Source organism: Anthonomus grandis, chromosome 8 (genome assembly GCF_022605725.1).
Source record: "Anthonomus grandis grandis chromosome 8, icAntGran1.3, whole genome shotgun sequence".
Taxonomy (NCBI): domain Eukaryota; kingdom Metazoa; phylum Arthropoda; class Insecta; order Coleoptera; family Curculionidae; genus Anthonomus; species Anthonomus grandis.
Genome location: NC_065553.1, coordinates 34,768,040 through 34,782,323, shown reverse-complemented (window position 1 = coordinate 34,782,323; position 14,284 = coordinate 34,768,040). Strand labels below are relative to the sequence as shown.

Genomic DNA, 14,284 nt, shown 5'->3' with positions numbered 1-14,284 from the left:
TTTACAATAGCATCCGCACAAAAGGGTAGACACAATGTTATTTTCCTTATTGATAAAAGGTCCTCACCAACAGCATTAGATTTTATTTTAGAAATAATTTTAAACAAATTTTCATCGGTAATTAATTTGAATTTTAAATTAATATGAGTAATTAGTTTGTTGTATTTATAAAAGTCAATGAGATGATTTGGTACTGTATTAGGCTCATTATCTGTTTCTAAAAAAAAATCATGTATATGAGTGGCGTTATTAAGAGTTTCCGGAATGTCTATTTGATTATTTTTAGATGTAAGATGAAGTTTTTTTGCTGTACTCCAAAAAGCCCTTCCATTACTCTTCGCAAAAGTATTAAAAAATGTAATTTTTTCCCTAGCAATTGCATGTTTTGTGAAGTTTCGAAGCTGTCTGTAATACTGTAAATGTTGATCTAATTTTGTTCTTAAAAATTTTCTGTGGGCATTATCTCTTAATTTTATTAACTTTTTAACATTATCTGTTATCCAGGGTAAGTAACACTTTTCAACAATTTTTTTAGTTTTTAAGGAAGCATGTTCATTTATTATTTGTATTAAAGTGGAATTTAAAATGGAAACTTTTTCATTTACATTGTTAGCCCTATACAATCGATCCCAAGATATTAACTTCCCTTGGTTTATAAATGTGTCAATGTTAATGCTATTGTAATCTCTAAAAGTAATAGTTTTAAACTTATTATGATTTTTTGGTATCTTGAGAAGAGAATATATTAAATTGTGATCCGTAATACTTTGACAAATATCCAGGGATCCAGATTTTGTGTTTGCTTTGGCTATGTGTTTGATGTGTAAAGTCAAATCTAGTAGGTTCCTGAATGTGCTGAGTATATTGAAATATTTGTAATAACTGCCTAAGCTTGTTGGGGTAGGTAGAGTTACTTAAGAGGTTTATATTAAAGTCGCCCACTATAATAATATTGTCATAGTTGACAGATAAGTTACCTAACATATCCTCAAATTGATCAAGAAATAAAGAATTGCTCACTGTGGGTGCTTTATAAATATTGATAAAAATATGGTTTTTGTTTTTAATTATAAATTTTATAGCTATATATTCAAATATTAGATCAACTAGCGCAAAACTTATGTTTTTATTATTATACAGTGCTACCCCGCCTCCCCTTTGAGTCCTATCTTGCCTAACAAATCTGTATCCAGGAATATTATACAAGTTATTAGGTATACCTGGATTTAACCATGTTTCAGTTAAACTAAGTATATCAAATTTATATTCTGACATATAATTTTGGAACTCGTCAAATCCTGTATTTATCGATCTCACATTAAGATGACCCACCAAAAAACCCTGCAAGTCTGTAAGATAGTTATCATTTGACACATAATTATATACATTTTCTCGATGTTGAGTAGACAAGTGATCAGCCATATTCCCAGACATACCACCACATTTTCCCTGACTCCCTATTATGCTTAGTTAGCCCCAATTTTGTTATTATAATTAATTGTTGATTGAGGACGGAAAAATTAGCTTATGAATGCAGTTCTGTGTTGTCTGGTCAACTGCCAACTAACTGCCTACTGGCATAGTGAACTAAACGTGCCAAGACGTTTTAAGACAACTATAATTCGTATGAAATTTGGATATGCTTGCTACCCAGCACACATCAACAATTAAAGTAATATCTACTGACCTGTGCACAAATTGTAATGTTACTAAATCACATATTTTTTGAATGTAAAAAATATACTCAAGAAATCAAGATGCTGGTGGTTAATTTATGCGCGGAATTTAAAGTGGCTAGTCCATTTAATATTATGCATTTATTAGCATTAGAAAATGTAAAAATATTTAATTATCCAATTACCTTCCTTAGAAGTATAAGACTTAGTGTTTAGTTTATATTTTTAATTAGAATAATTATCCTAGTTCCAAGTCTCATTCCCTTATGTTTCCGTGGTCAATATCCCTTATATTGTATTAAGTCGCCCTCACAGATCCATCGGCGTGAAGTGTGTCTCATGCCCGTATGCACCGTTTTAAAACCTAAACGTACTTAGCTAATTGAGATTACATTAATCTTCTTTATTTATGATGCATCGTACGGGAATTATCTAATCTGGATTTATGATATGGCAACACTGTTAGCTTTCAAAAAAAAGCATATCAGATGGATTTATGAGATTTTGAGGTTACAAAAAGAAAATAAAAGTTGATATTATAAACAAAAAAAAACTTATTATTATAACTGTAACATAAGTTGTAGTAAAAATTAAGTGATTTTGTCAATTTTTTTGCTTATAATGGCAGAAAAAAAGGTGGCAAGAATCCCCAACTTTTCACCCGCGGAGAAAGAATCTTTAATGAACATTGTCATGAAATACGCTTCAGTCTTAGAAGATAAAAGAACCAATAGAACTAGCATTGAAGAGAAAGCTGAAATATGGAAAAAAATTGAATCTGAGTTTAACAATTCAACGCCTGTTTTGGCATTTAGAAGTTACGACCAACTCAAAAGGTTGTATGACAATAAAAAAAAGGATATTAGGAAAAAATTGGCAGAACACAAGAAGGAGATTTATTTAACTGGAGGGGGACCTGCATCCCCTGACATAGTTCTCAATAGAGTAGACAATCTATTGTTAAAAGTTCTAAATGAAAAATCTGTAAAAGGGTTTAGTTCTGAATTTGAATCTGACAAGTATTTTAACCAGGATGACAGCTTGACAATAACACAAAAAGGAAATTTTGAACCAATTCCCAAGAAAAAGAAGACTGACATTCAGGACACATCTAATAATGTTGAAGATGTTAACATTTTTGAATTTGTTCCAACAGATGTTACTGACAATGGCAATAAGGTAAGGACAATATATCTTTAGGCATAACAAATAGTTTAATTAAAAAGATTTTAGGCTATAATACCTGAGTCAATCTGTTATAATCAAAGTACTAGGTGTCCTCCAGCAGTACTACAAAAACCTATTAATTCAAAACTCATACCTCATAGAGAAACTAGTGAAGCTACTACCAGTAGTACAATAGTGAGAACTCCTGGAAATGAAAGAAGAAAAAATAAAATCCCTCAATCAAATAGAAGAAGACCCGTTGTAGGCCTGCATGCTTTAACATCATCTGATGTCAGTAAAAAGTATAATATCTTATTGGACAGAAGATTAGTTTTAATAGAAAAACAAATTGAACAGGCAATTGAGGCCAAACAATTTGCTCAAGAGGAACATAAACAAAAAATTATAAATTTAAAATTAGAAGAAGATAATTTGAGCTTGCAAAAGCAAGAAAAGCTACTGAAAATAGAGCTATTAAAGACAGAAATTACATATAAACAATCACTGTTTAATACAGTGACTTCAACCATCTAAATATTTTTGGACTTGTTTTAGCAAAATTTAATATTTACCAAAAATGGTTAGTTTTATGTTTATTTGGATATTTATTTCTTATGATCTCACTAATTATATATCATTAATATTAGGGTTTTGCAAAAGTACAAGTTTAATAAAGTTAAGCAAGTTTAATCCTATAGTATAAGTGCAATTTTGGTTATTAACTTATTTGATTTTTGAACTATAAAATTTGTTGGGAAATATTCTAATAAAAAATCTTTATATATTTTTTGTTTTATTATAGACTAAATTATTTTTTAATGCCTAAAGATGTATAAAATAATGTTCAATTAAATGTCTGCGTTGGTCAAAAGCATTACGGCTTTCTGGGTTTCTTCTTTCAATGACATCAGGAATATTTCCAAGCTCAATTAAATAATTAAGCTCTTCTGCATTTATATTTTCTGCTAAAGGTGGTTCATCTTCATTGTTTTCTTTTGCAACATTATGCAATATTCCAGTGGCCACTATTATGTCACTGGCTAATTCTGGCTTGTATCGCAATCCATAAGCCAAAATAGGAAACCTCCTTTTCCAAACACCAAACAATCTTTCTATAGTATTGCGTGTCCTAATATGAGCCTCATTGTATAACTCCTCTGCATGGTTTGAGGGATTTAACAAGGGTACTAACAGGTAATTGCGGTTAGCATATCCATTATCACCTAAAATTATCAACCAATATATAAGTATGTATTACAACAATTCAAGTCGTACATAGAGTACTAGAAATGAAATTATAAAGTAATATTAACCAGTAATTTTAAATTTATATAATGGAAAGATGTTTTATAACTGTTATACCTGCCTAGTAAAACAGAATCTTGGAATTCTTGTCCATCAAATCTTGCACGTATCCTGCTATTATTAAAAACAGTTAAATTATGTGCAGAACCAGGCCATCTTGCCACAATATCTTGAATTTTTAGCTGTGAATCCCCAACAACCTGGGTGTTAATAGAAAAATATTCCTTTCTATTCCTAAATACCTCGGCATCATCTCCTCCTAAAATCATGATTTATTATCATTTCGAGACTATAAAGGTATTAACAAGGATGAAGTTTAAAAATAAAAGGCACTCCTTACCAGGCGACTGAATTCTAATGTAAGTACCATCGACACAACCAATCCCCTTAGGAAACCTGGAAATATTGTAATAGTCTGTTGAAATTCTTAACTTTTCATGCTCATTTTGTGGCATTCTCATGTGATGTGGCCTTGTGAGGCAAATTGCTCTTGTAACCCTCCTGAAAGTCCTTGAAACTGTTGTTTGATGACATCCAATAAAATCTGATATTGCCGTTTGATGGTTGCCACAAGAATACAATCGTAATGTTGTTAGCAACTGATTTATTGGTGTTAAACTATTGTTGCTACAAGAGAAACAAATTATAGTCATAAGAACACTTTGAAGCATTTCTGGGACAATTTTTTTTATCTAAACAACTTACAGGTCATTGTTGTACTCAATGTGATCTTCAATTTCTTTTAAAAAGTTTAAAACAGTCTGTTTAGTTAAGCGAAATCGACGAAAAAATAAAAAATTGTCCATGCTGTCGAAATATTCACTTCTTTCATAGTTTCGTCGGGGAAAACCGAAATTGATAATATCCAGCATTTCTTGGTCATCATCCACAAACAGTTCATCTTCTAAATCATAGACATATAAATAAGGAGAGACGCAACTGTTTACATTTTCGACCGCACATACATCTTTTTAGCAACAAAGCAACGTTGCCCGCCTTCTAAAAACGTCCTAGTATCCATTTACGCGGTACTCTAAAACGTCGATCAATATTTCGTTTACAGATAACGACTTGACAACATAGCGCGGTCGTCACTCCTCCCCTTCGTAATAAAATTTAGGGTTTCATTCATGTTTGGCGTTGCAGTGTTGCTTTGTGTTTTGTTTCCCTTTTAGTGTTTTTTCGTGATATTTGACATTTTTATATTAAAAAAACTATTGAAAAACAATTTGTGATGGTTCGGCAGTATGTAGTTTGCAAAAAAATGGACTATTCTGATCCAGAACTTATATTTCGGAGGTAAGTGAAATCCCGTTCGTCCCCATTATCTTTTTTTCTCAATGCCGTAATAGTGACGTGCCTACCAACTGATCTTTATTTATTGAATTTTAAAAATAAGAAATTTACATGAAATTTAACACTTTAGTATTGCCAATTATAAGCTATATAATTTATAATGATTAAAAAAAAAACATATTTCAAGGGTATATACTTAGTAAATAGCTCTTTATGTAAATAATGAATATTTTTTATGATTCATGACTTTTTAAGTTAACATCAACCTTTATTTAATTTCATTGATATTCCTACTTATATTACCCTAATTCTTGGTAAAATATTAATTATTGTTATTAAGTAATTCCATATTGCACTAGATTGTCAAAATGGTTTATACTTGGTATACATGACATTTTATATTTTATTTTATATAAAATTTTTTTTTATTTTATATAAATATTTTAATTTTTAGTGCTGATTGGGAAACTTTTTCCAATGCTGTCGAAGATAATACTAACCCAAGTAGTCTTCCAAATATTGAATCTTTTAATTCGTAAGTATGGCTTCGGTTATTACTATGTTATAAATACAGGGTGGGGACTTTAAATGGAAAGATGCCTATTATGGCTCTGAAATTTAGTTTTTTTAAAATACGATTTTAAACGTTTTTGGTAAGCCAATGGGCCATATTAGGCACCATTCCATTTAAAGCCCCTGCCTGTACATAAGTATACTAACATAAGCAAGTTTGTTTATTTCTTTTTGTTTTAGTAAGTTGCCTACATTTATATTTTCGTTTTTACGTGCTTCATAATTTGTATATTTTAAGTAGAAAATAAAATGTTACAGTACAAATTGTATTTTATTTTTTTATATTCCGGTTTGGATCTTAAAGATATTTTGACCTATAATAATAAAATCTTATTAGTAATAACTTTTAGACGCCTTTAAACGAATAGCTTTAAATATGTTATATCGCATGTCACGTGATGAGATATGTAAATATGTATGTAATTGAACGTCTAATTTTCTTAACAAAGCATCTATTAAGATTCTGTCTTTATAGCAATCAAATATATTTGCCGTAGCTATTTTTTTTTGTAATCGTAAAAATCTATCATATAATGACAGATTTTTAACAAAAAATCCATTAAACTAAAAATACAACAAATAACAAAATGGTAATGGCAAGTGGCATGTTTTTGTTAATAAATATCCAAAATATTAAAGATACAAAAAGGCTTCAATAAACTAAACATTTTTAAGAATATAATAATTATGTACCTATGTATTATAACCAACCGGGTAATATACGTAAATTTTTTTAATGTTTCGTATGTAATTAAATAAGAAAAAGATATCTACAATCTTTACCATCGCTAATTAATTTCATAAAATATTTTAATATAAATATTTTTGATTACACCAATTTTTAATTTTTTTAACGGTTACGCCACTGGGCGACGCCGACGAAATATAGCCGACTGATATGAAATATTTTTGGACTGCCAGATGATGTCATTACGTCTTTCTCCTTTTATTAGTGACAGACGGAGAAGCCAATATCGCCGGCTCATATGGCGGGCGCATGTGATTGCACTCGTAGATACGTGAATCGTTTGATGCGATGTTGACGGTTTTCTGGCGGTCTCTCTCTTCTCTGTCTCTGTTCCGCTTACGTTAAAGCATAAAGACATGCTTGATCGTCAACAAACCGAATTTATGAATGAAACGTGTTGTCTCCCCTTATTTATATGTCTATGTTCTAAATCCATTTTATAAAAGTGATATGGGTAGACAGTAAACTAAAAGGACATGCGGTATGCCACCAATTTTATTAACAATATTTTCAATTCAAGCAAACTGAGAACAAACCAGGAAACCAAAACAAAACATAAGTTAGGTTAGAAAACCAATTAATCGCGGGACTAAACCTTCCTCTTCCATGGATCTTGTAATCGAAAGCTTAAACGATTCTTTTCATACGGTGCATCACAAATTTTTGAACTAAGCGAGCTTAAACCCATAATCCAGATTAAGTATATACGGTGCATACGGGCGTCAATGTCTTAAATGTCTTATGATACCATAATGTAGCAAAGAACTGTCCTATATATTATATATAAAATAGATATATGAAAATAAAATATATTTGATATTAAAAATAAGCTTAAAATAAAAAAAGCATAATTTGCATAAAAAATAAAGATTATTTTTTAATTTAACTATCAGAGTAGTTAGAAATATGCGATATGTAATATTGGCAAATCAAATAAAATATAAAAATTGTAACTGGCTGCATGGTTAAATGCCACAACCACCAAAAAAAAAAGCTGAAATTCGACTTACACTTAAATAAGAATATGCTCTTAAAGAGACTTATGACTTATGAAGAGGTTAAAAGCTCGATAATTTAATTTTCCATTGGCCTTCATATACAGACTTTCAAATACCATTAAATTATGTAAATTACTTAACTAAAACTTGTAGTAGCATGTGATAAAAATAGAACAAAGTAATAAGTAAAGGAACTAATTAAATTATAAAACTTTAAGCATATTCCAAGGTATTTCTATGCATATCGAAAGTTCGTTGCCCTATAAACAAAGTACGCCGCGAAGAGTCAGGATAGTGGAAAATTTCAGAATTGAGTTGCCGAAGGTGTTTCCGAGGGCACCACTTAAGAGTTTGGTCGGGTCGACTTAATCCCGAACGGGAAGTTGTCCCGAGCGGTTTGTTAATTAAATTTTATGGCGAGTGATTCGTAAGTTATTTTATATGGTTTTATTATTCATTAACTTTATTTTTCTTATGTTTTTTCTTAAAGAAACCATACAAAATATAAGGAAAAAAACAGTCATTTAGTCATTTGGGCAAAAACATGGTTTTTAACTTTTTGAGCGCTGTCACAGTGTATTAAATTCGTCCATGTTCAAAGAACCTAAAATTGCAAACATTATATACCTAAATCTACGCACCACTAAACCGAGTTTACATACTCAAAAACATGATTAAGCATATAAAACAGAAATAAATATATACGTTACAGTTGGTTATTACTCCGAAAGGTAAGTCTTAATATTATAGAAACCCTTCAAAGCTAAAAAAACTTTCAATTTCTTTTTAACTGTTGACAAACTATTGCAATTCTTTATGTCCTTTGGTAATTTGTTAAATACTTTTAGAGATTTTTTCAAGATTAAATTTTGTGAAAGAGTTAATTCATTTCTTAGTCTAGTTGAATAATTATGAAATACCATTTGTTGCAAATAAATTAAGATTCTTAGAAACAAATAAACACACTTGAAATATATGTATACATACCAGAACAATTAAAATCTTCAAGTGATTTTTAGAGGCAGTTTTAGAGGCTACTCCCGCCATACATCTAATGATATTCAGCCTCGTTTTGTAAATAAGGGTATGTGTAGTACCTCCGCGAGTTATATGCAGACACCCTTAGACATTACCATTATGAGAACTACGCCCACACATGAGTTCCCGTGGAAACCCATGATCATGCAGAATATATGCAAGCGCATTTATATTAACATTATAAATACTATTGTAACCCATTTCAGTAAGCTTTATTTTCTCTTGACTCTGTACATGTAGAAATAAAAGTCGTGATAATTTGTAAACGTGTTGTTTTTAAAAATGCTCTTTTCCCGTTCGATCATAAAATTGGCGCAGTCGGTAGCATTTGCTAAAACGCTTCGACAAAAATCGCGAATAGTTTCCGTTTCTACGGTTAATTTGGCAAATCGAATACGCATCGCTGTGGGAAGAGCAGAGAACGCACTTGCAGTTATCAGCGCTGGTGGAAGACAAATATCGCAGAAGCCAGCATAGCTAAGAGGACCAGGGATTAGAAGACGAAATCGCTTCTTTCCTATTGGACGCATAGATTAGGAAGACCAGGGATAGAAGACAGCATCGCTTCACTCCTATTGGCACTAGGTTAAGCAAGAATCCAAAAGAATGATACGAATCTTTATTTTACTGTAAGTAATTTTTAAAAGAATTATTTGTTTTGATATACATTAATTTACTCGTTTGACAAGTGAAATTTTTAATTTGTGAATTAGCTAGGATTTAGGAATTTTTGTTATAATATAAATTTTCATTTTCTTGAACGAATCATCTTAATGTCCGATACTGACGATTCTGACGTCTCATTACAGGAATTAATCAAAAATATAAATTACCAAATAAAACTAAACCCGCGTTTAATTTAAGAAATATGGTAACAAATCAAGCTAGTATGGAACAAATTGCAAATGCTAGCACTAGTGGAAATAACAATAACACTAACGTAAACTATTCCCTTTTGAAACTATATGTGGATACTATTCCTAATTTTGATGGAAATCCACATACTTTGGCTGTTTTTATCAATAATTGTACAAGTTTAATTAATAATTTCTATAAAGAAGATGTTGACACTCATAATAATTTTATAAGTAGGGCAATTATTGGAAAGTTAACTGGCAGAGCTCTAACTTTGATTGGTTCCAGAGTAAATGAATTGGAAACATGAGAAAATATAAAAAGCGCATTAGAATTAAGTTTTGGTGATCAAAGAAGACCCGACAGGATGCGCATTGATCCTGAACAAGTTAAAGTCGTGTCCTCTTTTATCGGCGGTGAGGAGCAACATCCCGCCGGGACCGAACTGTAGCCAAACAATAGCTTCCGAGTGTGCGATAAAATGGGCCACTATGGCTTCCGATCTGAACGAACCGTCCGCGTTTTGGGCGGATGGATGCTAAATAAAAAAAATAAATAAATATTAATACTTCTTTGAACCTTAAGGGGGTGGCTTTAATTAAGTACTAACCTCCACGTCTAAGATGGTGACTATGCCTTTTTGGGGTACGTCGGCTGACCCGCCGGCCTGCGGGCTATTGGGGGAAGAACCCAACTTCATTCCCTGGTTTCCAGTTAGACTAGAGGCCACCGCATCGCCCAACTCTCTTAAACCCCTCCCGAGGGATTTGGCGGCATGTAAAACCGTTGCGGTGTAACTCTAATAATAAAGGAAATGTTTTTTTTAAGATCTTCATTTTCGCTTTTCTTTTTTTTGGGTTTCTTTTTTCCGCAACATAGAGGGAAAAAATCTTAAGCATGTTTCTCGCATAATAAATGGATAAATATGATATAAATGCTAGAGAGCTTACTGCATTATGTATTCAAAGAAGAATACCTGCAAAAAGACTGTGATTTGCGCTTTTCGTGTAAAAATGATTGCACAAACACAATAGCACATCTATTGTAATGACCAAGGAGAGAAATAATCAGTCAATGAAAGATGTTTTGGTTTTTTTTGCTGAGAACTTCGAGAACCTTGAAGAATCCCTTAACTTTAAATGGAAATCGAAACTGTGTGATGAAAAACCTAACCTAACTTTTAGCACATCAGAGACTTTTAAGGTTATTCAAAAAGTCTTCTTGGTCTTGTCCCTGTTGCATAAATAAATTGGGGAAAAATTACATGCAGTTTCCCTCTATCAATGTCCCTTATTTCCATATTCCATAAGGAATTCTTGTTTACATTGAACTAAATCTGGTGGGTGCTATTTAAGGTAAAATTTTCGCCATTATACGAATATTAGGGTTACACATGAGGCGTTTAGAGCAAAAGTGGCCCAAGCCAAAAATATTTTTTATGGAGAAATTTGCAAATGAAAATAATGAAATTCTTTGAAGATTAATTACGAAATTATTAGAGGCGATTGTAAGAATTTCTTAATTTATTTTTATTTAGGTAAGTGGTGGAATATTAAACATTACAAATATACGATATACAAATATACAAATATTAAACAAGTTTTTGGACATTTTTTTTTTGAAAAATAAGATTTTGTATGTGGCTTGGGCCACTTTTGCATAACCTTTTTTTTACTGACTTGAGAGTAAAAATGAATTACTAAAGCAAAATAATTTATTTTTAGGTAAACGATAAGACATTTTTAAACAAAACTCAACGTAAACTTATTAATCATTTTCTTCTTCCTCATGATTTTCAAAAACGTTCGAGTCTTCTTCAAAAGTCTTGATTGTTTAGTTCAGGATCGTCGAAAGATCTTGATTGTTTAGTTCAGGATCTAATTACATACCGACCCCCAGAATCATACCCTTTTCACATAATGGAAACGCAAGATCCCCTAATTTCCCAAATAACCATAACGGCATTCCCAGAATAAATCAACCACAAAATCATTTTTTACAAAATAATTTTAGACCCAACTACTTCCAGAATCGATTCTATTTCCCAAATTTTAATCAAAATTCTTTTAGGCAAATTGCTTCACAAAATAATTTTGCTCCGAGACCAGTTTTTGGACAATCCCCTTTCTTTTCGAGAAACAACGTTCCTCAATATAATTTTATGCAAAGACCCAATTATTATAATAGACCCAGCTCTAATCAAGCTTACAATCCAAATAGATTCAATAATAACCAGAATCAAAACAACATCCAACAATTACATGAAACAATGGACATTTCATCTGGCCATTCCAGACAAAAACCCAATCAATTGAGGTACACGGAAATTTCCAATGAATACGAATATCATCATGAATTCGATTATGATTATAATAACTATATAGGAAATTACGAAGAACCTTATCAATATTATCCATATTATAATCAGCCCGACAACAATGTAAATAATACTGAATCATCAACATTCTCAAAACGACGACAACGATTCAGCAAATTTTACTATAGACCCAACCAACAAGGAAGCGACGTAATACTTTTAAATAACACATCGGCAGACTTACCATATATAATTATACCCGAAATAAACGCCAAATTTTTAATAGAGACAGGAAGTACCAAAAGTTTAATTGCGGCGTTAACTTTACAGTTTTACTATTTTGCCAAGAGTTTGCAGATGGTAGCTCAGAATTATTGGAGGCTTGGGATTGTTCGAAGGTTCACTTATGACTGGCTATTAAAAAATCTAAACTTGATTATAACTATTAAATAAGAGGGCGCCACTTAGTTTTTTTTTATAAATGAAAAAAAACTAAGAAAAAAGATTTGGTATATAGGTTTCAATTAACAATTAAATGACCCTGGATAAAGTAGATTTAAAGAGGCAAAAAAAAATATCTTAACAATACAACCAAATTATATTTACATCAAAGATATGTATACACCTCATGTTCTAATTTGTTAAATGTTAATAATTTATTATGAATTAAAATATGAATAATGTTGATGTGATTAAAATAAGTTTGACAAAAGTAACATTTAAATTATGATTTCACTACTAGGTAGATTTCAGCACTTGAAAAATAAATTGCAATTATTAAAGTTTTTAATAAATATTTGTATTACGCAGGGGAAAGTTCATGATATGCCTTTTTACCTAAGGCATATCAGCCTTAACGGCGTTATATCTACTTAATTACCAAAAAGGGTACTAAAAAATACTGAACAAAAAATAAATAAAATTATAGATAAGAAATTGACATATTAAATGATGATGTTGATTAAATATTTGTAGCAATAAATTGATTTTAAAGATATATTAATAAAAATGTAAATAAGTGAGACAAATCTATGTATAGTAATATTTAAATAAATGGAATAGACTGGCCTGTATATTCCTCCAAGAAATGAACGGCTGGCCTTCAAAATCGAGGCTGTGAATGTATGCCATTTGTAGCTTAGCTATCTGGACTGGGAATCTCTAATACTAGCTCTAACTCTGGCTCCAGCTCCACAGCTTACAGCAATTTCTCGGGGAAATCAAAATCCTGCAGCCATCAACAATTGAAGAAGAATAAAGAGGAAAACGAAAAAGTAAAACCCTAAAACAACGGTTGCCATTGTATTCACTGTCGATAAAAATGAATGGCGTTCAAAATGTGACACACTCACCTTGCTAAGTTTCATTATCTATCCATCAAAATCTCGGGCATCCTACACCAGAATTATGAAATAAACAGTTCCCTAAAGGAACAAGATTAAGGACTATAAATTATAAACCATATTGGCCACTTCCTGCTTCACAAATTTCGGAAATAATAAACTGGCCTTTTACGTGCGCTTCTACCTGCGACACGGGAACAAGTCCTCAAAAAATGGATGCAGTACCGACTAAATAAGTTACGACCCCACCTCTCGCCTGAGCTGTCAATGTCAATTCAATCAGAGAAAACATCAATCAAGACCAACCAGAACAGTGACGGACCGTCAACAGAAAGCATGAATAATAAAACCAGGAGAGTGATGCGTTACAGTAGTAATGTGTCATCGACAGTGCGAATTTAAAGAAATATCGATAAAAGAAGTTGACTTAAATTATTAATATAATTATTGAAATTAATGAAATATCAATGGAGCGTCAATGAACATAAGAAATAGAAAAATAAAACGCTACATAATCTCAACAGAAATGGCACATAAATATTTTAAGAAATTTATTTTTAATGAAGACTTTCAAATCCAAACTGCACACATGATTTCCTATCATGACAAAGTAATTTTCATTCCAGCTTTAAAACTTTTTAACGTTAAAGAAAATCATAAATTTTATATTTTCGATTTTAGTAATAAATATGATGGTCTCATAGGTGTTGATTTGCTTAGTCAACTAAAAGCAATCCTAGATATTAATAACAAACAAATTAAAATACCATTTGCTAAAATACCTATCGTCTATGATCTAGAAAATACCCAATTTACATCTGCTATCCAAGAAAATATAAGTCCAAATAAATATTCAATCAAAATACCCGGTAGAACAAAACAAATTGTTAAATTACCTGTCAATAAGGAAAAAGGCATAGCGATTTTTGATTACATTAAATTTGACGACAAACTTGAAACACCTGAAG

At 31.2% G+C, this 14,284-nt stretch overlaps 2 protein-coding genes across 3 annotated transcripts in view; one reads left to right on the top strand and one right to left on the bottom strand.

Moving 5' to 3' along the window:
- Nucleotides 1-14,284, top strand: part of LOC126739056 (uncharacterized) — a 782,471-nt gene that overhangs the window by 172,070 nt on the left and 596,117 nt on the right. The window lies entirely within an intron of this gene.
- LOC126739131 (breast carcinoma-amplified sequence 3 homolog) lies at nucleotides 9,991-10,451 on the bottom strand. The gene is made up of 2 exons (XM_050444657.1): nucleotides 10,267-10,451; nucleotides 9,991-10,194 (listed from the first exon to the last, which is right to left on the bottom strand). Exons 1-2 carry the CDS (start codon nucleotides 10,354-10,356, stop codon nucleotides 9,991-9,993), a joined length of 294 nt encoding a protein of 97 aa, XP_050300614.1. The 5' UTR covers nucleotides 10,357-10,451.